Source organism: Hippocampus bargibanti, linkage group LG03 (genome assembly GCF_051943395.1).
Source record: "Hippocampus bargibanti isolate YZ-2025 linkage group LG03, ASM5194339v1, whole genome shotgun sequence".
NCBI classification, from domain to species: Eukaryota; Metazoa; Chordata; class Actinopteri; order Syngnathiformes; family Syngnathidae; genus Hippocampus; species Hippocampus bargibanti.
The window spans coordinates 701,565-727,568 of NC_142736.1; the positions used below are offsets into that span (position 1 = coordinate 701,565).

General features: G+C 42.2%; 2 protein-coding genes and 1 long non-coding RNA gene across 4 annotated transcripts in view; 2 read left to right on the plus strand and 1 right to left on the minus strand.

Annotated features, from left to right (window-relative positions):
- Nucleotides 1-17,168, plus strand: part of LOC148899909 (uncharacterized) — a 59,285-nt gene extending 42,117 nt beyond the window's left edge. Inside the window, exon 6 of the long non-coding RNA XR_016114380.1 lies at nt 17,041-17,168. This is a non-coding gene — a long non-coding RNA (uncharacterized LOC148899909). The remainder of the gene's footprint in view (nt 1-17,040) is intronic.
- On the minus strand, nt 10,270-22,321 carry spg7 (SPG7 matrix AAA peptidase subunit, paraplegin). Its single transcript, XM_088991415.1, has 17 exons — nt 21,964-22,321; nt 19,962-20,064; nt 19,785-19,874; nt 19,464-19,705; nt 19,234-19,373; nt 18,288-18,390; nt 18,086-18,211; nt 17,055-17,217; nt 15,476-15,652; nt 15,264-15,388; nt 15,040-15,142; nt 14,002-14,112; nt 12,971-13,086; nt 12,708-12,864; nt 11,262-11,425; nt 10,621-10,698; nt 10,270-10,528 (listed from the first exon to the last, which is right to left on the minus strand). The coding sequence occupies exons 1-17, from the start codon at nt 22,168-22,170 to the stop codon at nt 10,316-10,318; spliced, it is 2,418 nt and encodes an 805-aa protein (XP_088847541.1). The 5' UTR covers nt 22,171-22,321; the 3' UTR covers nt 10,270-10,315.
- A 1,272-nt stretch (nt 22,322-23,593) lies between these two features.
- The window catches only part of ankrd11 (ankyrin repeat domain 11), an 88,935-nt gene continuing 86,524 nt past the window's right edge, over nt 23,594-26,004 (plus strand). The window contains exon 1 of one of the 2 annotated variants that reach the window (XM_088991417.1): nt 23,594-24,294. The gene's annotated coding sequence lies outside the window, so the exon portion shown is untranslated. The remainder of the gene's footprint in view (nt 24,295-26,004) is intronic. The other variant, XM_088991416.1, reaches the window with a different exon arrangement.

A 26,004-nucleotide genomic window follows, 5' to 3' on the forward strand; every position in this document is an offset into this window, starting at 1 on the left:
TTGTAAAATGGCTTCAAATGCCTTCTACTCAGCGTATTTGACAAATATTCCACCACATATAGCTATATTTGACCTTTTAAGACTCGTGCTGAATATTCCGGAAGTCTCGTTTTTGAGTTGGTGACGAGTCCGTACGTGACGTCACTGAAGGAACGCCACTGACAGAAAAAAAGGACACATTGTAGCAGTCCTTCCATCACATTAATGCATTTTGCTGTGCTTGTTTGGTCTGAAAACGTCATGTTGCACCAACAAGAGCCAGAAGAGGGCAACCAAGCTCCATATAAGGAATTTATCAGCCTGTGGAAACGGGTTGATTAATTAATTTACTTGTATTAATTGTTGTATTAAGTTCATCCTGTCTACTTGATATCTAATTTTAAAACAGATTCTTATCTTACAGACAGAGTATTGCCGGTGTTCAAATACCTGACATGTTTCGGCGTCTACTTCCGCCTTCGTCAGGGTGTCACGCGGGTTGATTAATTCCTCACAGGGAGCTTGGTTGCCATTTTCTGCCTCTTTTCTGGGAGGGGTCGGTTATGGCGGCTACGGCGGATACGGCGGCCGCGCTTTTTCAAAATGGCTCAGAGGTGACCGGCGCTCATCTATTTATTTTGATTGGGCCACAAAGTTGATTTATCCCCGTGTCCTTTTTGGAGGGCCGAGACTCAGACGCTCCGGAATGAAGTGGAGCGCCGCCAAGAATTCCAAATGCACTTTTAATAACAACATATGCGCCAAGCCCCTCCCCCTCCAACGCCGATTGACGTTTCGCTGATCATCCCTCTTTTTTATTTCTGTCATTTCTGCCATCGCCGGACTCACTCGTCGTATTTGTGAGTTTGCGCGTGTGTGTGTGTCGCATGTGTGTGTGTGATTGTGAGTGTGCGTGTGTGTGTGTGTGTGTGTGTGTGTGTGTGTGTGTGTGTGTGTGTGTGTGTGTGTGTGTGTGTGTGTGTGTGTGTGTGTGTGTGTGTGTGTGTGTGTGTGTGTGTGTGTGTGTGTGTGTGTGTGTGTGTGTGTGTGTGTGTGTGTGTGTGTGTGTGTGTCCATGGCAACATTTATTTCCTCTCACCGTCTGTTGGGAGCCAGAAAGGAGATGAGGAGGTGCTCCGGCGGGGTTGCGGCACGTAATAGTAATCCTTTTTTTTTTTTTTTTTTTCGTCTGTGTATGAGTGCTTCTCGGATCTGAAGTGGCTGTTGCAAAGGACTTTTAGATTGATCTCACACACACACACACACACACACACACACACACACACACCTCCGTGTGTGTTGAGTTTGATTCATGGTTCAAATATGCCAATAAAAACATCAAGACAATTTCCTCCTTCTCCTAACACAAGACGACCGCCCAGTTTAAGAAAAAAAAGGCTTTGACTTGATGTCACAAGGTCCTCAATATACAGTCATGCCTTGGTTTTTGTCCATAATCCGTTCCAGAAACCTGTTCTAAAACATTACAGTGATACCTCGGCTTACGAACGCTTTAGCTCACGATCTTTTCGCCTCACGAACGTTAAATTTGCAATCATATCATCTTGGCTGACGAACTAGTTTTCGGCGGACGAACCAAACCACACAGCAAGACGTGTTTGCATTGTTCAATCACGATAAAAAATAAAAAGCAGACATTGATTATAATGGGAAATGTTTCGCTTTTCGACCAAACTGGTTTTTGAACAGCTTTCTGGAACGGATTATGGCCGAAAACCCAGAGTTCACGACAGTGATACCTTGGCTTACGAACTTAATTGGTTGCCAGACAGAGTGTGTAAGGTGAAACCTGTGTATCCCAAAAATTCATTTCCCATAGGAAACCATTAAAATGAAAATAATCCGTTCCCAGGTCCCCATAAAACATACTTTTCAAATTTTCTAAGCCTTAAAACTACACAAAATATGCCTTATTTTATGTATAATACATGTGTTATGGTATTATAATGATAATGATTAATAATAAAGTGGTTTTATTGACCTTTGTGATGGTCATCGATGGCTTGATGGAATGGAGTGGCCGCTTTCATCAGCATGAAACACTCGATGAGGAACAAAGCCATCTTCTTTCACCATCTTGAGGAATGATCCCTAGCAGGTACTTTCTCTGTGATAATTTTATCTAGTTCCTCATCAATTGTGTTCTGTTGGTTTATGACAGATGGCTTAGGCAGGTTGTTTGTGGAGCCCGATTGATGGGATATTTTAACCTTGCAGTCTACACTCTGCCTTTGAACTACCAAAGTTGAAACTCTCTCACTGTCGTCTGCCTGTCTCTTTAATGTTTAAACCACCTCTCCTCACGCCAATCACGTGGGTTTAACCGAAAACTGGGGGCGGGGAATAGAGGACAAAAAAAGTTGGCAGCCATATTGTTTTTGGAGAACGGCTTCTCTATCTGTAAACCCCGCCCCCCCCACTGCTGCGTTCTTGACCAATCACGTGGCTTTAACCGAGGACTGTGGGCGGGGAATACATGACAAAAACAGTCGGCTGCCATTTTGTTGTTAGAAGAACGGGATCGTCCGCGAACGACACATGACTCATTGAGGCAGCTCAGTGTGTATCCCGAAAAATAGTTCGTATGCCAAGGTAAAATTGTCCTAAATTTAAAGTTGGTAAACCGAAAAGTTCGTAAGCCAAGGGGTTCGTAAACCGAGGTATCACTGTATATCCTTTATTTCTGGGCGGCTGTGTTTTAAATGTTGATACCGCCCTTGCGTGCAAATAACTACATTTCATATTTTTAATTGCTCCAAATACAGTGACCAATATGGATGACGCACAGGGAATAATGCGTGCGACTGTTGAATGGAGTGATGTATTGGCCCAAATCTTTAAACTCAAATTAGCACTGGGCTTTTTTGATCCATTCAAAAATTCAACACAGTGTTAAAAATTGCATTCAAAATGGACACTGTGAAGAAACGGACCAAAAAAATTGCAATTTGACTGCTCGAGTCGTCCACGGAGATGCCCGATGAGAATAATGGGGCCTTACCCTGGCCTCCGAAACTGGAAATTGTTTTCAAATCAGGAAAAAGAAATCATCTGTTCAAATTCCTCCGTTAATTCCGCATGCGGTTGAAAGCAGCGGGCGGTGGTTGCAGGCCGCCGCCCTCGCCGCATTTCAAACGGGCTGACCACTAATTGACATTTTCATTCCCAGCATATTTATGGTCCTATTTCCTGCGGGTGATAATGACCATTTCCCCAGCGCTGTCCTAATGGACATGAAAGAACGCAGGAATCCTGTTTAATTATGCCAGAGGGGAAAGGAGGGGGTGGGGGGGGGCGGAACTGCCTTTTCACGCTTTGTGGCCAAGGGCGATGGCATTGAGCAATCAACTCTTTTTATTTCTAGCTTTTGTTTGGGCCCGTGTACTTCTGAAAACAGATGTTTTCAATTGCACGGCGAGTTGAGAGCAAGTGTTTGAAAATCCTTTGCCACCGTTTTTGACCTTCTGGCTTGTTTTGCGTGAACAGCGCCGCAATTGTGTGAGAGACAGAGACGAAATCAACGCTATTCCCTAGCAAGCGACTTAGCGGAGGCGCACAAAGCCCATTTGGACGTAGTGGCGGATTGTCGCTGCCAGTGGTGGAGCGGTGCAAGGCCTTCTCTGCTAGCCTAAAAGTATCGGAATCACAGACTGATGTGAATATTTTCTCCATGAATCATTGCAAATTTCAGCTTCCTTTCATTGCTTTTCATTCCCTTGTTGCGCTGCTTCCAGGTGTGTGTTCGTATTTAAGCCTTGAACCAATCGCGTTTCAGCCATGATTTGTTACCAGGATCAGAAACTACCCAGACGCCTTCACAATCAGATCTCCGGGCACTGTCGCATCAAATAAGTGTCGATCAAACAGTTGCTTGAACCAATCCGATTTTGAATTGGCGACACCAAGGCCTTCGTTCTCGCAGGCCTTATTTCCTGGCTAACGCTACCCTTTAGTGGACTTGTTGTCAATCACACCACACTTTTTCTATGAGTTGCAGTCGTAGCTGTAGCTGCAGTCAAGGTTGTATCGTCAAAAATATAGGTAACATCCGACTTAGGACAGAGTTCCGTTCTGACCAAACGGTCATAAGTCAAAATGGTCGTAAGTCGAAATCCATTCAAAATGTTGAATAGAGGCACTGAGGCTAAATGACTGGCAAACTCCCCCCTCTGGCGCTGTCACACGGTCGATTGCTGTGCGAGAGTGACATGCTGGCTGGCCAAAATTGTCGTACGCGTTGCCGGCTTGCTAGCACGTTGCAGAGAATTAAAATTTGAAAAATAGGGTCTGGAGTTCGTGGTCGTAAGTCGAGCTGGGCGTAAGTCGGATGTCACATGTACTTTTTAAGGGCTGGATTGGCTCAGACATAGCACTATTGAAGGCCTAGCTGCAAAACACAGGCCAGTCCCAATTTCCACCTTATATCCATATATTCAAAAAATGGCGACCGATTATCTTGGTCTGATGGCCTGTCCCCATATTTTCGGATTCTAGCGTCTCCTCCGATCCAAAACCGGTCCATATTTTTAGTTCACTTTCGAGCGTTCGCATGTCCAGGCTTCAAATGAACAACTTTGGAATTAAACACCGACACACGAATGCTGGCTAAAGTTAGCTCGCTAACATTTGTCATGTTTGACTGGGCGGCAAGGATTGACTGTATTTCCTGTTTGTGTGTTTGGGGGGGGGGGGGGGGGGGGGGGGTGAAACACCCTCTCGGACACGGCTAATGGAGACATGAGCGCTGCCGCTGAGCCGTTAACGCTGACACTCATCATCTGGCGCGGCAGCGTACCAGATTAGATTAGCATCATCACTCGCTTTTGCAGATAGAAAAGAGCTCTGGGGAACACTTGACTTGTCACTGTGTGGCATCTTTGGCACAGAGACACTGCAATGAAATGAAAGCAAAGTGTAGGATTCTTGCCCGTGTCTTTCACACGGAGCACAGTGAAGCTAGAACGTGTCTGCATGTAAAAGTGACACTTTACAGGCGGAATGATACAGCCTGCAGTCCAGGCTGTATCCGTGTAAAACGTCCAGGCAGCCTGGACATTTTACACGGAATCCAGCAAAATGGATTTCGCCTTGTCTGTGTGGCCTATTTGGCAGAGACATCCTGAAAAATTGGATCCATGACAACTGAAAATTGATCAAACTCTGCTTGTTACGCACAACTCAGCAAACCGGAAAATATTTGTCACTGGGGACACTCTCAGGGGTGCTGCAAGATATCTTTAACGCGTAAACCAGCGCTGTGGGATGTCATTCGAGATCTGGAATATTTGAGCAAACATAGATGAATTCGTAGAGGTAAAATATCCTTCTGTGTCTCAGACTTCTCCGTGTAAAAGCGGATATTCCACTGACTGCACAATAGTCTTTGGCCCTTTTTTGTGCAGGAATCCAGCAAAATATGGAAATCGATTTTTGTATTTGTTTGTTTGCTGCCTTTCAAACAGAACCCAGCAAAATAGACTTTTGATGTGTCTTCTTTGCCTCATTGACACAGAGATGTTCCATTTGAAACCGCCACATTGGATGTGGAAAAAAAATGAAAAAACTCTCAGGGTCACTTTACAGTCACAGTATACGTTTTTTTCTGACGGTGAGCAGCGGCAGTACGGTTTAAGCCGCCACAGATTTTGAGACTGATGCTCACATTTGCATCTATTTATCTGGCTGGCTATCTAGCTGGCTACCTAGGTAGCTATCTCGTTGCAGTCTATTAGCTATCTGGCTATCTAGCTGGCTACATAGCTAGCTATCTATTTGCTGTCTATTAGCCATCTGGCTATCTAGCTTGCTAGCTGGCTGGCTACCTAGCGAGGTATCTATTTGCTGTCCATTAGCTATCTGCCTATCTACCTAGCTATCTACCCAGATAGCCAACTAGCTGGTTATCTGTAAGCTAGCTATTAGCTAGCAAGCTAGTTTTCTATCTATTTGAGGTATTCCGGGTTAGCGCGTCGAAGATGAATTTCATCAACATCTTTTGAAATATAAAATAAAAATTCAAACATATATTTCTTCATTCAAACCGTAAAAAAAATTGCGCAGTTATTAATTTTTTTCCAATCGCTTCCGTAGCGTAACGTGCGTGTATCTCTGCCGTATTCATCGTCCATGAATAAAGGTTGACTCCTTATTACCGTGCGTTAGCCGTACAGTGAATAATTTTCCAATAATTAAGCGCAGTATAAACCAAACATAAATTTTGGATGTGGGCGGGGTTGTTGGGCGTGTTGCATTTATTTGGACGCGCGCTCAAATATGCGGTGAGCACGTTGTTTTAATTAAAAGATAAATCTGCGTGACACGCCGCTTCCCAGTTAATTATTCAGCGCCGTACAATAAAAACAAAAAGCCATTAAATATGCCACACACTCTATTTCTCCATTAACAGTAAAAAGCGCTCATCCTGGGGACCACATTTCACATCCGGGATGCTTTTGCTTCTTCTTTTATTCCTTTTTTTTTTTTTTGAAGGCCCCCAAACGCACATTTGTGAGCTTTGCTGCTCCGACTCTTCTTCCTTGGCGCATTTTACAGCGCAGGAGGAAAGTTTTCCTCCACTTTTCACTTTGGTTCTCATCATTCCTTTTGAAATGAAAACAAACAAAACAAAACACAAACTCTTCCTGGCGCTGCGGTTTGGCCACCGGAGGGCAGTGTAACAAAGTCATGCAGACACCAATGAAGAAGAGTTTCACCACCCAATTGACTTTGTAAGCTCCATTTTCTTATTGTTAAAGGACAACCGACGTCTCCGGACAACTTGTGTCCATAATTTGTCAAATGGCTTCAACGCGATGTTTTCAGACCAAACAAGTAGACCGAAATGCATTGACGTGATGGAAGGACTGCTACAATGTGTCCTTTTTTTCGGTCAGGGGCGTTCCTTCAGTGACGTCACGTACGGACTCGTCACCAACTCAAAATCGAGACTTCCGGAATATTCAGCGCGACTCTTAAAATGTAAAATCTAGCTTTAATATGCGGTGGAATCTTTGTCAAATACGCTCGGTCGAAGTCATTTGAAGCCATTTGACAAATTATGGACACAACTTGTCCGGCCGGAGACGTCGCTTGTCCTTTAAAGTGACAGACATGGGCAGTGAACGTACCAAATGAAAGAATATCATCAATGTCAAGAACGCACATCTTTGATTTGCTTTCGAGGGCCCAATAAAGCCATGTGTGGGGCCAGATTTGGCCCGCGGGTCTTACATTGGACACCGGTGCTTTAGAATACCATTTTTGCCATGCTGGATGTGTTTTGGTGGTTAGGACGAGAAAAGTCTGCGTATAGTATCAAGTTGAAGCGGGCCACTGGTTTAATCCCAAACAAAAGCAAATGTGGCGTCGCTTCCACAAACTCAACTCGATGCAACTTTTTCTTGCTCGCCCGCCAGCCCAGCGTCTTTATCCCTCAGCATTTACGCATGAGGAACGGCGCCTCGATTGCGCTTCTTGCTTCCCAAACCAACTCGTAACCCGCTCGTGCAGCGGCGTAAAAACGGGATGAAATCCTGCGCCTGTCCGACTTGACATCAACGGAAGCCAGTTTGAAATGAAAGGAAAATAATCTGCGCGCCAAACCACTTTTATCTTTTATCTGGAAATGGACTCAAGCCAAACGCCCGAAAGCCTGCAAACACAATCTAGTCGTCGCTTTTAATAATAATAATAATAATAGATTTCATTTATAAGCGCCTTTCAAAACTCTCAAGGTCACTTTACAGTCACAGGATACGCTTTTTCTGTGGGTGAGCAGCGGCAGCCACACGCGCCAGCATTCACTCAACCCGGAAGTAACTCAAATAGATAGAAAGCTAGCTAATAGCTAGCCCCGGCGTCCTCGGCCCGGCCCGTCCAGAAGGCTCTGGCTTATTTTCCAGCCACTTTACCAGCTGACACGCCAACTAGCCTTGCTTGTCACGCTCCTGATGCTAATGATACCTTAGCGCAAACAAACAAGTACGCTCAGTAGAAGTCATTTGAAGCCATTTGACAAATTCTGGACGCAACTTGTCCGGAGACAATTTTTGGGGGCCAGTTTAAAGGCCAGAGCTCGTGCTAATTTCGCTGGTGTGAAAATAAAATAAAATCAAATAAAATAACAAAGTGCCACTGGCCGGTAACCACATTGATTGGGATGCATCGTCCTGATCGAATGCTCTGGTCTAGTGCTGCCCCCTGCTGTGTGTTCGCTTACTCTCGGCTCTCTATTTCTGCTCCTCATTTTCGATCCCGCTTTCTGTTTCCATCCAAATTAGCATTCTTATGACGAGTATTATTGTTACGAGGAGGCTGATTATCAGCGAGCGACGATGGCGGGCGAGAGCCTTTCAGAAGAAAGAGCAAAGAAAAGAAAAGGCCGAAATCAAGAATGCCGTCTTCTTTTCACCACGGTGGCATTATCTCACACGCTTAATTAACCCCCGAAGGCCCCTGACATGGAGATCGTAGGGAGGGGTGCGCGCACGTGTGCGAGTGTGTGTGTGTGTGGGAGGGTTACCGTTTTTGCTACCACATGGGGACTGCACGCAAGCCACTGGGGATTTATTTATTTACCTTTAGCGACCAAAAACGTGTGTGTGTGTGTGTGTGTGTGTGTGTGTGTGTGTGTGTGTGTGTGTGTGTGTGTGTGTGTGTGTGTGTGTGTGTGTGTGTGTGTGTGTGTGTGTGTGTGTGTGTGTGTGTGTGTGAGATTTACCGTTTTTCTGACCACATGGGGACTGCACACAGGACAGTGGGGACTCATGGAACTGTAGCCACCTAAAATGTGTATGCATGAGTGTGTAAGTAGGTGTGTGTGCGTGTGAGTGTGTGCGTGCGTGTGTGTGTGAAAGTTTACTGCTTTTTTTGCTCCACGTGGGGACTACACACAGGCCAGTGGGGACTCATTTACCTGTGTCGACCTAAAATGTGTGTGTGTGTGTGTGTGTAAAGGGAAGGATAGTTGGGTGTCAACAGATGGCAATGTTGGCATCAAATGACTTTTAAAGAGCTGTCAGCAACAAAATGTGCCAACACATCTGTCCACTACTAATTAATTGATATGCATTTTTATTCTACACGCTGTCAGCCAATCAGCTTCTTCTTCCTCAAGTAGCAACCAATCGGCTGTCGTCAAACTGCTGTGAAATGTTTTCAGGAAGAATCATGCCACCATTACTGTGTTTATTTTGATCTGTTTGTGGCGCTTGGCTCATTTTTACACTTGCGTGAAAGGCAAGATGACGTTTCAAAGGAGGCTTTTTAAATTAGAAAAGTTGAATTTAGAATTTGGGACATTCGATGATGCTTCCATTTTTGTATCTTTGTCTTGAAATACGGACTCAAAACTAACGACAAAATACAAGTGACTCTTGGCCTTTTCTGGCTCACCAAATCAACATTTTGTTGACTTGTTTTTTTTCTCAGCTTTTGTTCATCTCCTCAACACAACGCACACACACACACACACACACACACACACACACACAGACACACACAAAGGAGAAGCAGAGGAGTCCGCTTGGTCCTCCTAAATAAGTTCCATTCATCACTGGCTGCACTCTAATGTAACTAATACTTTACAATTAGAGCGGACACTACGGGCGCGCACACATGCCATCCATCTCTCTTACCACACGCAGGCTCGCACCCGCACACAAAATACAGAATGCACTCGGTTAAACATTACAGGAGGTTTTATACACACACACACACATATATATATATATATATACAGTAAAGTCTCGTTATATCGATATTCAAGGGAGTCCGAAAAAATATCGATATAACCGGGACTATCGATATATCCGATATCGATATAACGAGACTTTACTGTATATATATATATATATATATATATGTGTGTGTGTGTGTGTGTGTGTGTGTGTGTGTGTGTGTGTGTGTGTGTGTGTGTGTGTGTGTGCGAATGTGTTTTTAGTTCCGTGTTTTTCTTTGACAATATATTTTTTTCAATTTAATTTTCAGTTTTATTATCATAGATGTATATATTTTAAAAATATATAATATATCGTAAAAAAAACTATCTATCTACCCACCCCCACACACACATACATATCTTTGTTCTTATCATGCGACTGTAAAGTGTCCTTTAGAGTTTTGAAAGGCGCTAATAAATACAATGTATTATTATTATTATTATTGTCCACAAAAATATATGCAGAGAGTATATATATATATATATATATATATATATATATATATATATATATATATATATATATATATATATACACACCACAAAGAAAGTAATATATATGTTATTTATTTTTTTTAATACAGACACACACACTTTTCAGGCCATCTCGGGATTGATGTCGCCTTCGTTGCGTGGACGCGACGGCGGCTGCGGTTGTTCTTCTTCTTCGCTCGTGTCCTGCTTGTCCCTCTGAGCTTCCAACCAGCTTTGCGGCGCAATCATCTTTTTTGGGCCGTGCGGCGGCGGACCCAACAAAGCTTCCATGTCGTCGTAGTTCACCACCTCACGCTCTAACAGAGCGTTAGCCAACTGCAAAAGGATCAATAGCCGCGATGTCAAAGGATGCCCACCGCCCAGAGGTGCCGAGATTTCAGAAAAAAAAAAGGGAGAAGATGGCGTACTAAGGTCAACTTGTCCTTGTTCTCAATGAGCAGCTTCTCCGTATGCCGGTAGGCGCTGGCGATCAACATTTTCGCCTCCTAAAAATCACAAAAATGGTATTATCATGTCAAGAAAGTCGATGAAATGACATAATAATAATACATTTAATTTATAAAAGTACCTTTCAAAACTCTCAAGGTTACTTTAGTCACAGGATAAGCCAGCGTTCACTCAAGCCGGAATAACTCAAATACGTAGATAGAAAGTTAGATAGCTAGCTAAAAGATAACTAATAGCTAGATAGCTAATGGATAGCAACACGAGCCAGCGTTCCCTCAAGCCGGAATAACTCAAATAGATAGAAAGTTAGCTAGCTAATAGATAACTAATAGCCAGGTAGCTAGATAGCTAATGGATAGCAACATGAGCCAGCGTTCACTCAAGCCAGAATAATTCAAATACATAGAAAGTTAGATAGATAACTAATAGCTAGCTAGCTAATAAATAGCAAATAGTTAGCTATATAGCTAATAGATAGCAACATGAGCCAGCGTTCACTCAACCCGGAATAACTCAAATAGTTAGAAAGTTAGCTAGCTAACTAATAGCTAGCTAGAGAGCTAGCTAATAGCTATCTAGCTAGCAATAAGGGGGAACCCACGAGGTCCATCTGCTGCTGGAGTCCTTGGCTGAAAGGTCGCCGGCCAATGGCTCCTTGCTCCTCCGTTTCGGGGAACGACACCTGGCCCACACTCTTGCACATGCCGTACTGCTTGATCATCGAGTAGGCCACGCGTGTCACCTTGCGAAGGTCATCCTGAGCTCCTGCCCACGCGCAAATACAACATTTCTTGGGTTAAAGGACAACCGACACCCCTCCGGACAAGTTGCGTCCATTATTTGTAAAATCACTTCAAATCACTTCTACTGAGCGTATTTGACAAAGATTCCAGCGCATAAAGCTAGATTTTATTTTTTAAGACTGGCGCTGAATATTCAGGAAGTCTTGTTTTCCAGTTGATGACGATGCCCTAAGTGACGTCACGGAGGGAACGCCCCTGACCGACAAAGTGACACACAATGCATTTTGGGTACTTTTTTTCATCTGAAAACACCGTGTTGATTTGCGAAATTAGAAGGAAAACTACATCAATAACGCCATGGTGAATCGTTGTGTGTGGCAGCCAATTGCGGTAACGCGCATAAAGAAGGTATGCTTTCCTCTTCAGAACTATTTGAATCCTATTCCTAACTGGATGAGTAACAAGAAAGCATCTCCCAATCTGAAGCCATTGTTTTGATTCTGGAGCAAGGCAGTTTGTGAAGGAGTATCCTGGCGTGACGTCACCAACAAGGGGGCGGGACCTTCTGAAACTGGCCACTTCCAGTTTCAAATTGAAGTACTACTTTTTAGACACTTGAAGTCATTTCTCTTGGGGTTTTGGTGTATTTGACGAAAAATATTAGCCTGCGTGTTTTGGCTATTTGAGATGCTATAAAACGTTTTTCTGATGTCAGTTAGGAAACAAAAAAAATGCTGTCGGTTGTCCTTTAAAAACAAACGGCACATTTGAACAACCACTCGCAGTTTTTTGAAGCAAATCTCCGAAAAAATGGTAGGCGCTTGGTGTGTATTTTTTTTTCGCATCCATGTGATGTGTACGGTCTTCGCCCTGTGAGTTCATATTCACATTTGATTGGCTGCCGTGCTGAGTATGCAAATTGCCAAACCAACCGAAATTTCCAAACCAAACAAAGATTTCAAAATCTGAATCATTTATTCCGATTTCAAAATCTTCATTCAAACGTTTGCTTCGAAAAAATACAATAAATCTAGCGTCCCCCCTCCCCCACAAAAAAGTTGTCAGTCACCCGGGCGAAGACATTTTGTAAGTTGCACGCCTGACGTAAAAGTCGCACGCCCCGGGTGTCCGGGCAGACGTTATTTCAGACACTGGTATAAGGCGCAATGTCACCTTTTCAAGAAAATCAAGTCTTTTGGGTGCGCTTTATAAGCCGGAAAATACGGTAATTGCCACGTCGAGTCGGGTGTATTCACCGATGGAACCCGAGTTCAGAACCAGCGATGTAGACTGAGGGAATGTACCTGTGGTAACCTTGTTAAAGGTAATGGCTTCCGCAGCCCTTCCTCCCAGAGCCATGCACATGCGCTCAAACAGCTGCTCCTTGGTAAAGAGGTACTGGTCGCGAGGCAAGATCTGGGCGAATCCCAACGCCGCGTTTGTCCGTGGCGCAATGGACACCTGAACGCACCGGGGGGGAAATAAAAAAAAAAAAAAAAAAATCACACAGGCGTTTTTGTGTGTGTGTGTGTTCTCGACAATCCAAATGACGGACGTGCTTTGTTACCTTCATAACCGCCTCCGTGTGCTCTAACAACCATCCGACTAACGCGTGGCCCGATTCGTGGAAGGCAACCACCCTTTGCTCCTCTTTGGAAAGGATCTTACTCTTTTTCACGCTTCCTGAAACACACATTTGTAGCCATCTTTGTGATGTCATCAACCTTTCCCTGTACAGTGATACCTTGGATTACAAACTTAATTGGTTCCCAGACAGGTGTGTAAGGTGAAAAGTGTGTATCCCAAAAGTTAATTTCCCATAGGAAACCATTAAAATGAGAGGAATCCGTTCCCCGGTCCCCATAAAACATCATTTTCTAATTTTCTAAGCCTTAAAACTACACAAAATATACCTTATTTTATGTATAATAAATGTGCTACGGTATTATAATTAAAGAAATAAACTGTACAGTATAATAAAGTCGTTTTATTGACCTTTGTGATGGTCGTTGATGGCTTGATGGAGTGACCGGTGTCATCAGCATTCAACACTTGATGAGGAACGCAACCTTTTTCTTTCACCATCTTGAGGAATGATCCCTTGTAGGTGCTTTCTCTGTGATCATTCTATCTAGTTCCTCATCAATTGTGTTCTGTTTACCTGGGTTGATATATTTTAACCTTGCAGTCTACACTCTGCTTTTGAACTATCAAAGTTGAAAGGAGTCCAAATGTCGCTGTTTTCTATCCATTTTCTCACTCTCTCTCTGTCTCTTTAATGTTTAACACCCCCCCCCCCCCCCCCACTGCTGCGTTCTTGACCAATCACGTGGCTTTAACCGAAGACTGGGGGCGGGGAATAGAGGACAAAAACAATTGGCTGCCATTTTGTTGTTAGGAGAACGGACGGGCTTGTTCGCGAACGACACATTACTCATTGTGGCAGCTCCGTGTGTATCCTGAAAAATAGTTCATATGCCAAGGTAACATTTTCATCAATTTAACGTTCGTCAACCAAAAAGTTCGTAAGCCAAGGTGTTTGTAAAGCAAGGTATCACTGTATTACAAAAGCAACCCCTCTTCCCCCCCCCACTGTACCTGCGATGACTCTTTCCACGGCGTATTCAAAGTTGAAAGTATCGATTGACTTATGTCCCTCTCTGGCAGCATGAAGGGCAGCTTCGTTACATATGTTGGCGATATCAGCGCCTGATAGACACAAATGGCTAAATCTTAAAGGACAACCGACGTCTCCGGACAAGTTGTGTCCATCATTTGTAAAATGACTTCTCCTGAGCGTATTTTACAAAGGTTCCACCGCATATTAAAGCTATATTTTACGTTTTAAGACTTGTGCTGAATATTCCGGAAGTCTTGTTTTTGAGTTGGTGAAGAGTCCGTACATTACGTCACTGAAGGAACGCCCCTGACCGAAAAAAGGACACATTGTAGCAGTCCTTCCATCATGTCAATGCATTTTGCTGTACTTGTTTGGTCTGAAAACTTCATGTAGCACCAAAAAGAGGCAGAAGAGGGCGACAAAGCTCCGTGTAAGGAATTAATCAGCCTGTGGAAACGGGCTGATTAACAGGAGCTCGGTGGCCATTCTCTGCCTCTTTTTGGGTGATACATTTCACCCCAATGTTGCCTCAAAATGACACGGAATAAATTCTTTAATTGATTGCAAACATGTATGCTTTCCTCTTCAGAACAATTTGAATCATATTCATAACTGGATGAGTAACAAGAAAGCATCTTCTCCCAATCTGAAGCCATTGTTTGGATTCTCCAGCAATGCAAGACGTCTTGGCGTGACGTCACGAACTAGGGGCGGAACTTTCTGAAAATGCCCAATTCGCAGCTCAAATTTTTAGAAGATTTTGGACACTTGAAGTCATTTTTATTGGTGTTTTGCATTTGAATAAAAATATCAGTTTTGGGTATTTTAGATGCTATAAAACATTTTTCTGATGTCAGGAAACAAAAGAGTGACGTCGGTTGTTCTTTAAGTCAGTGAAGAAAACCTTTAGTTTAGTCAGAACGTGGCCATTTTACTTTGCAGTTGGGAAACGTGATGAGCACGTTATGAATGACAGAAAAAAAGCAAATGGAGAATTTCTGTGTGAATAAATATACCACTAAACCCAGGAGAGAGCTCAGCCAGGCGTAGCGAGTAGAAGTTGGCTGGTTGAGTAAGCTTCAGGATCTTCAGATGCTGCTCAAAAATTTCCATGCGCTCCTTCGGAATAAACAAAAAAAACCACATTTGTTTTGATATAGACTCCAGGATAATTTCAAATTAGGCTCCAACCAATCACATGACGCCAATGCTGACTTCCGGTTAGCTTTGATAAGATCACCTGCAAGGTTGGAAGATCGATGAAGATGTGGCGGTCAAACCTGCCAGGTCTCATTAGAGCGTTGTCCAAAATGTCTGCTCTGTTTGTGGAGGCCAGGACAATCACATGGTCGGTCGTTCCCATCCCTGAGGACGAGAGAAAAAAAAAAAAAAAAAAAGAAAACACTTTTGGTGTCCAAAAAAAATTGTTCCGAGACCCTGGTGGGAACCAACCATCCATTTCGACCAGCAACTGGTTGAGGGTCTGCTCCTCTTCGGTATTGGAGAAGCCAGAAGAAATGTTGGTCGAGCGTTTCTTTCCAACAGCATCAATCTCATCAATGTAGACGATGCAAGGCGCCCGACCACGAGCCTCCTTGAAAAGGCTCCTCACCCTAGCGGCACCCAGACCTACAAACAATTGTTTTTAATTTGACTTATTTTTTATTTTATTTTATTAAATAACATCCATCAGTTATTTGAAATGGTCCACAATGGAAAAAAAGTGTGGGACCACATTGATTATAGTGCATTTTCGTATTAATAGTGCAATTAAATCATCCGACCAGCAGGGTGTGCTGTAAGCACACAGGTGAATACAGACCTCAACCAGACAAGAGTAATCGATTACAGTTACTGTATTATGTTTAGAAACGATATTTACATTTTATTTTAATGTGTTTTATTTTTTTGGGAGGCCTTCCTGGTTTTTTATTTGTCCAAAACCATTTATTGGCCGTCCATCCCGGCTTATTCGACATAATATTGATTAAAAGAAAAGATCTATCTATGCTAAGCTAACTTGAACTTACCTGGCGATTTATGTAGCTAAGTAGCTAGCAAGTGACGTATCTGCCATCCTGATAGCTAGCCAACGGGATCGATGGGTCTATCTATCGATCTCTGTTTGACCAACCCACCAATAAATAAATAAATCCACCATAAATAACGAGATAAACAAACTAACTAAATACATATATAAGATAATTGAATGATAGTTCGTTTTGTCTTGAGTGAAATGCAGAAAACAGATTGGACAATAAACACATTATGTATGCCAAGGTTTAAAAAAATATAAATAATAATAATAATAATTCATCTCTAACCACCTTTCAAAACTCTCAAGGTCACTTTACAGTCACAGAATTTGTTTTTCTGCGGGTGAGCAGCGGCAGCTACACGCGCCAGCGTTCACTCAACCCGGAAGGAGTCAAATAGAGAGAAAGTTAGCTAGCTAATAGATAACTAATAGCTAGCTAGCTAGATAGATGATTCAACAGTAGCCAAAATGGAACTGTATAGTGCCAAGAGCAGTTTTTTTGACGACGATACTAGTGCAGCGTGTTCTACCGGAAACAAATTCCTTGTGTGTTCTACATACTTGGCAATAAAGATGATTCTGATTCTGATAGATAGCCAGCCAGCCAGCCAAATAGCTGATAGCAACTAGATAGCTAGCTAGGTAGCCAGCTAATGGATAGCGAGCTGTGTTTACTTTCCCAATAGCAATTTAAATATATCTAATTATATCGCGTTAGCTGTGGGGGGGAAAAAAAAAAACACTTTCACGGACATTTAACAGAATGTAACAAAAATACACTGCGATTGACTGGCAACCGGTTCAGGGTGCCCCCTCGCCTACGACCCGAAGAGAGCTGAGATAGGCTCCAGCACCACCTCGAACCGAATGAGGATAAAAGTGGACTGTAAGATGAATGAATGAGCAAAAAGCAGAAATACAACAGTACATTTGTATTATATACATTCATGATATAATGATATAATATGTCCCTCCACAGCAGCGTCGGCATACCTCCAATGACCTCGACAAATTCCGAGCCGGCCATCGCCAGGAAGGGAACCTGCGCCTCTGTGGCAACCGCCTTTGCCAGCAGCGTTTTCCCACAGCCTGGCGGTCCGAGAAGCAAAGCCCCCTTTGGTACCTTGGCGCCCAGAAGGAGGTATCGTTCAGGATTCTGAAGACAAGATAACGAGAAAGTGACACGAGATGAGAGGAATTTTACTTGATGATATGCTGTGTGAAAATCACAAATACAGTGATACCTTGGCTTACGAACTTAATTGGTTCCCAGACAGTGTGTAAGGCGAAAAGTGTGTATCCCAAAAATTAATTTCTCACGGGAAAACATTAAAATGAGAATAATCCGTTCACAGGTCCCCATAAAACATAATTTTCTACTAAATAAGCCTTAAAACTACACAGAATATACCTTATTTTATGTATAATAAATGTGATATGGTATTATAATTAAAGACATAAACTGTACTATATAATAAAGTGGTGTTATTGACCTTTGTGATGGTCGTTGATGGCTTGATGGAATGATCCCCTTGTAGGTGCTTTCTCTTCGATAATTTTACCTTGTTCCTCATCAATGGTGTTCTGCTTAGCTGGGTGGATAGCTTTTTGCATCAGGTGTACAGATGGCTTGTGCGGGTTATTTGTGGAGCCTGATTGATGGGATATTTTAACCTTGCAGTCTACACTCTGTATTTGAACTATCAAAGTTGGAACTCTCTCACTGTCGTCTGCCTGTTTCTTTAATGTTTAAACCACCTCCCCTCACTGCTGCGTTCTTGACCGATCACGTGGCTTTAACCGAAGACTGGGGGCGGGGCATAGAGGACAAAAAGAGTCCGCTGCCATGTTGTTGTTAGAAGAACGGGTTCGTTCGCGAACGACACATCCGTCATTGAGGCAGCTCTGTGTGTATCCCGAAAAATAGTTTGTATGCCAAGGTAAAATGGTCCTAAATTTAAAGTTGGTAAACCGAAAGGTTGGTAAAGCGAGATATCACTGTAGTCATGACAGATATTTCTCACCTTGAGGTAGTCCACAAATTCTTTGACTTCCGTCTTGGCCTCGTGCATGCCTGCCACGTCTTTAAAGCTCACCCCTTTCCCGGATTTGCCATCCACAATGGTGAATTTAGCCATTTTCAGCTGATTCTGTCAAGAAAAATGTCCACGCAAGTCTTTAGAATGACACATTCAAGTCACCGTTGGGACTTTTGAATGGACTTACAAATGCACTGAAGCCACCTTCTCTGCCCCCCATGCCAGCCAGGCGAAAGATGTACCAGAGAATAGCCACGCCGATTGCCGCCATCCCAAGAGCATATAATGCGCTACAAAGAAATACACAATAACAAAACACGCTTCAAGTGACGAGGATGGTGTGATTTTGGAGATGTTTAGATAGTGAGACCTCAGCTTACAAACTTAATTGGTTGCCAGAAAGTGTGTGTAAGGTGAAAAGTCAGTCTTTCAAACATTAATTTCCCATAGGAAACCATTAAAAATTAGAATGATCCGTTTCCAGTTCCCCATAAAGCATAATTTTCTACCAAATAAGCCTTGAAACTACACAAAATATACCTTACTGTATGTATAATAAATGTGCTATGGTATTGTCATTAAAGAAATAAACTGTACAGTATAATAAAGTGGTTTTATTGACCTTTGTGATGGTCGTTTTAATAAGACCGATCTTGTTTTACCCATTTCGGCTCTAATCCGGATTGTCTCGGTCACTGCTAGCAAACGACAACGCGTTGGTCAATTAGTAATATTATTAATACGGTGTCCGCGCTATACCAGCAATATAATATATATACCAGCAATATTATCGCCGCGTATGGTCAATTATGAAAGTCACTTTCATAATCGACCGCGCATGCACACATTATGCTTTCTGAAAGTATAATAAACTGCATTTCCGCTTGTGTTAGCATTTTTTTTCTAAATCATTATAAATAATGTACGGTGCACTACAACTTTTATACGGGAATTGTCATCATTTATAAGGGCAGCTATGAGCCAAGATTGACAGGTATGAGATTCTATTCTCGCAAATTCAATGTTCGTGAGTCGAAAAGTTTATTAGCTAAAGCGTTCGCAAACCGAGGTATCACTGTACCATCAAACCAGCAAAATTGTTAAAAAAAGGGAAAAAAAAAGAGGATGCTTACTTTCCAAAGAATCCGGTGCGTTTATAGGAGACGGGTATCCGGTCCTTTGTGTCGATATTCAGTTCCACCTCAGCTGCCCTCAGCTTCTCCTCAAATTTGTCTATGTTGGCCACTTGCATTCGATACATGAGTGCAAGCCTCTACCAAAGACAAATACAATTTGGACGGATTAGCAATAAAAAAAGGCCGACCATATTTGATTTGCTACGTGTTGACGTGGTCCGCCATACAGGCCTGCCAAAGATAACCGCTCCGGGGTGAAGGTAGATTTCAACAATGTCACTTTCAGGAACAACCTGAACACGTGACACTTCTCCCTTAGCCAACATCTCATTGACAAAGTCATTCCAAGAGATGTTCCCGCCGCTGGTGTTGATGGAGTTTAGCAAACTCATGATCAGCGCGATTATAAAAAGGGTCCGCAGGCGCTCTCGGTACATCTGGTCCTCTTGCTCGCGTCGCTTTTTTTCCTCTAAGGAGGAATCATTGTGAAGATGGCGGATCGTTGTGTGTACATCGAGGAAAATGACAGCGTTCCATGACAGTCTTACCTTCATCTTCCTCTTTTTTCTTCCCGTTTGGTTGATTGGTTTTATCGTTTGATTGTTTCGATTGGGATGTACTGAAGAGGTTTGTTGAACCTGCAATGCAATCGGATTCTTTTGCGTGAAATGCCGCTGGATTTTGAGATGAGACATATTGTCATAAAGCTAAGACAAAACACTTACCTAAGAAATCTAATAAACCCGCCGGATTTTTAAACAGGTTGTTCCTTATTAAATCTCTGCTGACTCCAGCCAGCGTTGGACTTAATGGCCTGTGGAGAATACTCTGGAACAGAAACATTTGGTCGGTATGAAAATACAGTATTACGATTATTTTTACACTGCTTCTTTTAAAGGACAACCGACACCATTTTTTTGGTTTTTATAACTGACATCAAAAAAACGTTTTATAGCATCTAAAATAACCAAAACATGCAGGCTGATATTTTTAGTAGAATACAAAACACCAATAAAAATGACTTCAAGTGTCCCAAAACTGCCACAAAATGCGCTCGGAACTGCTGAGATTCAGAAAGTCCCGCCCCCTTGTTCGTGACCTCGCGCCAGGCTACTCCTTCACAAACTGCCTAGCTCCAGAATCAAAACAATGGCTTCAGATTCGGAGAAAATGCTTTCTTGTTATTCATCCAGTTATGAATATGATTCAAATAGTTCTGAAGAGGAAAACATAAATGTTTGCAATTGATTAAAGAAGTCCTTCCAGATCAATTCGAGCCATTAGCACTCTAATGTAGCGTCCCAGAAAATGCACAAGATGGCGCCCAAGCTCCGTTGGAAATGGGCTGATTTGTCCGCTGGGAATTTGTGTCATGGTTGTCCTTTAAAGGACAACCGACAGCTCCGGACAAGTGGCGTCCATAATTTGTAAAATGACTTCAAATGACTTCTACTGAGCGTATTTTACAAAGATTCCACCGCATGTAGCTATATTTTACGTTTTAAGACTCACGCTGAATATTCAGGAAGTCTTGTTTTCGAGTTGATGACGATGCCCTAAGTGACGTCACGGAGGGAACGCCCCTGACCGAGAAAGTGACACACAATGCATTTTGGGTACTTTTTTTGTCTGAAAACAGTGTTGATGGCGAAATTACAAGGAAAACACATAAATAACACCATGGTGAATCCTTGTGTGCCCAGCTAATTGCGGCAACACGCATAAAGAAGGTGTAAGTTGACACACATTCCCAGCAGACAAATCAGCCCATTTCCAACGGAGCTTGTGCGCCATCTTGTGCATTTTATGGGCGCTACATTGGAGTCCAGACGGCTCAAATTGATACGGAAGGACTTCTTTAATTGATTGCAAACATTTATGCTTTCCTCTTCAGAACTATTTGAATCATATTCATAACTGCATGAGTAACAAGAAAGCATCTTCTCCCAATCTGAAGCCATTGTTTTGATTCTGGGGCAAGGCAGTTTGTGAAGGAGTATCCTGGCGTGACGTCACGAACAAGGGGGCAGGACTTTCTGAATCTGCCCAGTTCCGACCTCATTTTGTGGAAGTTTTGGGACACTTGAAGTCATTTTTATTGCTGTTTTGCATTTGACGAAAAATATCAGGCTGCATGTTTTGGCTATTTATTTTAAATGCTATAAAACTTTTTTCTGATGTCAGTTAGGAAACAAAAAAAATGGTGTCGGTTGTCCTTTAAATATGACACTGTAATGACCGCAACATTGCTGTTTTTAAAACGTTACTAGTGCACTACCACTAATAGATGACATTAAACCAGCCACATTTTGTACAAACTAGCTTTTTCTACTGCTCATCATCAAAAAAGAATGCCACTTTTTTCATCTGGGAGTATTTTCTTTCTTTTGGTAGTTCAGTGTTTATAAAATAGCTTACCATAATTTCCCATTGCGTTTGAAAATGTGACTGAAAATAATACACACATTCTCAGTTATTCCACTACATTAGAACATGTAAAGCAATGACCATTGCTAATATAACATAAAATCGTCTGCAACTACTTTGATTCTACCGAATCATGTATTTGATTGTTAGATTTGCTCACAAATTGATTTGTTACATTGTAATGCACATGCATAGCACGTCAGCGGCTTGTTTCACACTATAGCAAACAAAAGGTGAATCAAGACGTTTTAGAAGTCAAACTTTTTTTTCCTATGTCACTAATAACCGATCGTTTCTTACTTGGATAAGTTTTCGAGGCTGTCTAGTAAGAGTCCTCTCGGTTATTGCAAAAAGCATCTTTCTGAAGAGTACATTGTTGAAAGTGTAGTTAGTCGTCGCCTTGTTGTTTAAAATGTGACAGTTTTGCCTTGACCACGTCCAGCAAGCTAAACCTCTTGGATTTTTGCTACGAAGACGTACACAATGCTGCAATAACGCCGCCGCCATAACATCGATTAGCACATTATAGTTTAAATTACTGATCGTACGTCGATGATGTTTTGTTTGAGATCCAAGCGTTTATTTACTCATAACGCTCGGAGCTAGCATAACGCTCAGAGTTAGCATACAATGTTATTCAACCGTGTGACGCCATTCCCGGAAATGTACACGTACAGGAAATCACTGAGTTTTATTTTAATTTATAAATACAAATGTGATAATATAATTCCGTTTAACCTGTGCGTTTGGGTTTAATTTCGCACTCGTTTTCAATTCGATGTCAATTGCGTTCAAGAGAGTTGATCCGGTTTTGTAATACGACCAGTAAAAAAAATCTACATTTTGTACTTATTTTTCTGACACATTTATTCACCCATTTTTATAATTAAACCTGTATCCCTATTAACTGTTGTGACGAGTCATGGCAAAAATAAATATGAATAAATGAAATGTAAAGAAAGCAGGAACGAGCTCTGTCTCTCTCGCTCTCTCTCCAATCCACTCACTGCATATAATGTTGATAAACATGTTTTCTTTTCGCCGAGATACAATTATGCAAACTTTCCCATGATACAGAAAGAATGCAAGGAATCGTGATTGATAAGCGTGAGTTTGTTTGTTTTGAGTTTTTGACGCTATTTTAAGTAACGCTTTATTGTGGCAACTCCAGCAGGGTGCGCTACTTCTCAATTTATACTTGTCGAGCGTCTATTTTGCGGTACGAAATATGCACCCCAAAACTTTCCAGTGCACTAAAAATATAATGTAAATGAAGTAAGCATGCCTGAAAGGCTGAAATTATTCAATTGTGTTTCGATTCTGTAAAAACAACAACAGTATACGTAATGATAGCCAAGATTGGCATACGTATTGACCAATAAGATATCATCACTCTTAGGACCAATTGGAAACCGTGTTCTTTATCATAGTCTGTAGGGTGCGTCCGGTTTACTTTACAGCCTTTCCCGATTATCAATGACAATGTTCTGTAAATCAAACGCATGAATATTTTTGCTTATGCGTGAACAAGCGACATTTTATGTCACATTTTTTCAACACTTGTGACCAACTTGACAGATGCATACGAAGACATGTTTATTAAACCACGTGGGGGAAACGTTTATCCCAGCACATTAAATTCGATATGAGTGCAAACTAAATAAATGTACGTTATCATAAGATCTTCAGGTGGTATTCTTCACGTTTTATTTTTATGTGCTAATATTTAATCACGGATAGAGACAGTTTTTGCTTGTGAAATAATGTGCAACCTGGCTAAAAACAAGTGGTATGTGAAAGTTAATGACAATGCGCCGACATTTACATCGACTTTTTCCTTTATTTAGAAATATAAGGCGTTCGGCTTCTTGAAAATGATATTACTGGTCATTCAGGAGGGTATAATTTAAGAAGTAAACAAGATTTCAAGATCCTTACTTCGAACGCACCCAAATCCTGTACTTCGTTTGTTTTGATTGGTCCCTGTGTCGCAACAGTCGCGCAGGCTCTGGGTCTGAAACTCCAACCCTGATCGGCCATGTTGGGGCATTGCCCCTACGTTGAGAATAAGGCAAGGAGCCGTTCCCGATCCAAAATGGAGGCCATTTCATCGTGCGCGGTGACGTGTCCCACCAATCACGGGGCGGCTTTCATATCCCTCAAGCGTTTCCGTCCTGCAGCTCGAAGTCGAAGGCCGCTTGAAAAAACGCTCGAATGGATTCGCTGATGACTTGAACGAAACATTCCGTGCTATTTTGATGGCTTTTCCTTCACCCAATCAAATCTGCCGTTATACAAGCGAACTGCTCGAGATTTTCACTCGGAGCTGAAGAAGAATTTGCTGCGTTTCAACCGTGTTTTTTGGTGGATATCGGAGTCGTTTGTGTCACCCCCTTCTGTCGTCTTCTTGTTGCTGTGTATGGTTTGCACAAGCTAGCCTCGTTAGCCTCGTTTTCTTAGTGGGCTGCTTTTTTAGCTTGCTGCCATGGTGGTCCTTGCAAGTCTATGCGGATGTCTCCGGAACGGTTCGTGCTAATACGAACTCGACAAATGGGAACATCCAGCATTGGCGGAACACACCGTGGCATCAAATAAAGCTTCCATTCACACTTTAAGGAAATTGCAAATTCGGTAAGTAGGGCTTTTCATCCCTCCTCCCTTCTTCTTCTTTCTCAGCGCGGTTATCAACAACAAACTGGCTGTTCGGCTGTGGTAATCTGCACTGTTGTGACCTACGAGAAAAGTCCATTTTTTAAATAATACCACCTGGGCATGTTTTGATCACCAAATGGTTCACTTTGTAAACCATTATGGTGTTGCGTCGATTTCCGTTTCTGCTGTTTAAAAGAGCCTGATGCTTATTTATTATTTTTGGGACGCTCACAAAATTGCCTTAAACGGAATGCAATGCAATATTTTTGTAGTATACGTGCACCCCACCCCCTTTCGAATTGCTGCCGTGGACTACAAATTTCCCCATTGTGGGACGAATAAAGGTTTTCTGATTCAGGAGAGCATAGTAATCCCACGCTAGCGTGTTATTGGTGTAAAATCTGTAAATTGTTATTGCCCACGTCACTACGTATTTACTATTTTCGTATTCTAGCCAAAGTGGTACAGAAACACGGGCTTTTTAAAGCGTTAGTTACCTTGTCGCCAGAGCTCCATCTGGGAAACCAAAACATCTATCCGCCCAATAGAACGTGTCGGTTCTCGACGGAAAAATGAAACATCCAAACAAAATACGGCTAATTTGACAGTGCGAATCGATAATAGCAAGGCGTGAGGTGTGTCGTGAGTTGGTTTCAGTTGAATCTGTGAATTGGGGTTCGAATGCAAAGGGCTTGCGTTTTGCGTGTTGGAACATCATCATAAGAAGAAGGAGAGGCTCAACATGGTGGTCTTGTGGCTTGAGCAGTCAAGCAAAGCAAAGCAGAGCTTTCGTCTTTTGGTGCAGGACCAATGGCGAGCAAAACACTGCAGTGCTGCTGCTGCTGCTGGTATTTTCCAGCAAGATATTCAGTGTAATAGTTGTATCAAGTGTATCCTGTCTACTTGATATCTAATTCACAACATATTCTTTTCTTCCAGACAGGTCTGTCTGTAAGAAAATCATAAATAAGATATTCAGTGGTCTGGAGTGTTTGGTGGAGACTATGCTGACTCATATCGCAGTCCCCCACATTTGAATACTCTCCGCCTTCTGCCAAAGTTTGGGTATCTAAGCTCCTAATCGGCGTTTTATGTACCTTGAGAATCAAATGGATCCCTCTTTGGGTGAGTATTCGAGTATTATCTTCCAATAGCTAGCCGTTTTTGGAATTTTGAGTGGGTTGCTGGTGTTGAATAAGTTCAACGGTCTCTCCGATCATAACATTTCTGCGTGTTTGATAATACATTTAATTTTAAGCGCCTTTCAAAGCTCTCAAGGAGACTTTACAGGCACTATAATAAATAGAATACAATCACAAATAGAATAGAATAAATCAAAGACAATTATAAATAGAAACAAGAGAAAGAGCTACACAGAAAATGCCATTTTAAATAGGTGGCTTTTGAGATGGTGGGAAGAGAATCCATGTTAGCAATGTTGGCAGGAAGGAAGTGAGTTCGAGAGTTTGGGGGCAGATCAGCTGAAAGCTCTGTCCCCTATCGTGCTGAGACACGTAGGGGGGGGCACATAAAGGTGGAGGGAGGAAGATAATCTGATGAGGGAACGAGAGGGAATAGAAATTTGAAGAAGGTCAGATAGATAAATAAGAATGTTAAAGTTGATTCTATATTTGTTAGTGGATCTTTGAAATATGAATTATATGCCTTGTATTGAAATGTCTAAAAAAA

What these genes read in the sequence shown, in the direction of transcription:
- spg7 (XM_088991415.1), bottom strand. Translation starts at nt 22,170, where the DNA reads ATGGCGGCGGCGTTATTGCAGCATTGTGTACGTCTTCGTAGCAAAAAT. An exon ending in CGGTTATCTTTGGCAGGCCT is followed by an intron (nt 19,374 to 19,463) that starts GTATGGCGGACC and finishes TGTCTTTGGTAG; the next exon opens with AGGCTTGCACTCATGTATCG. An exon ending in ACAAGGACAAGTTGACCTTA is followed by an intron (nt 10,529 to 10,620) that starts GTACGCCATCTT and finishes ATCCTTTTGCAG; the next exon opens with TTGGCTAACGCTCTGTTAGA.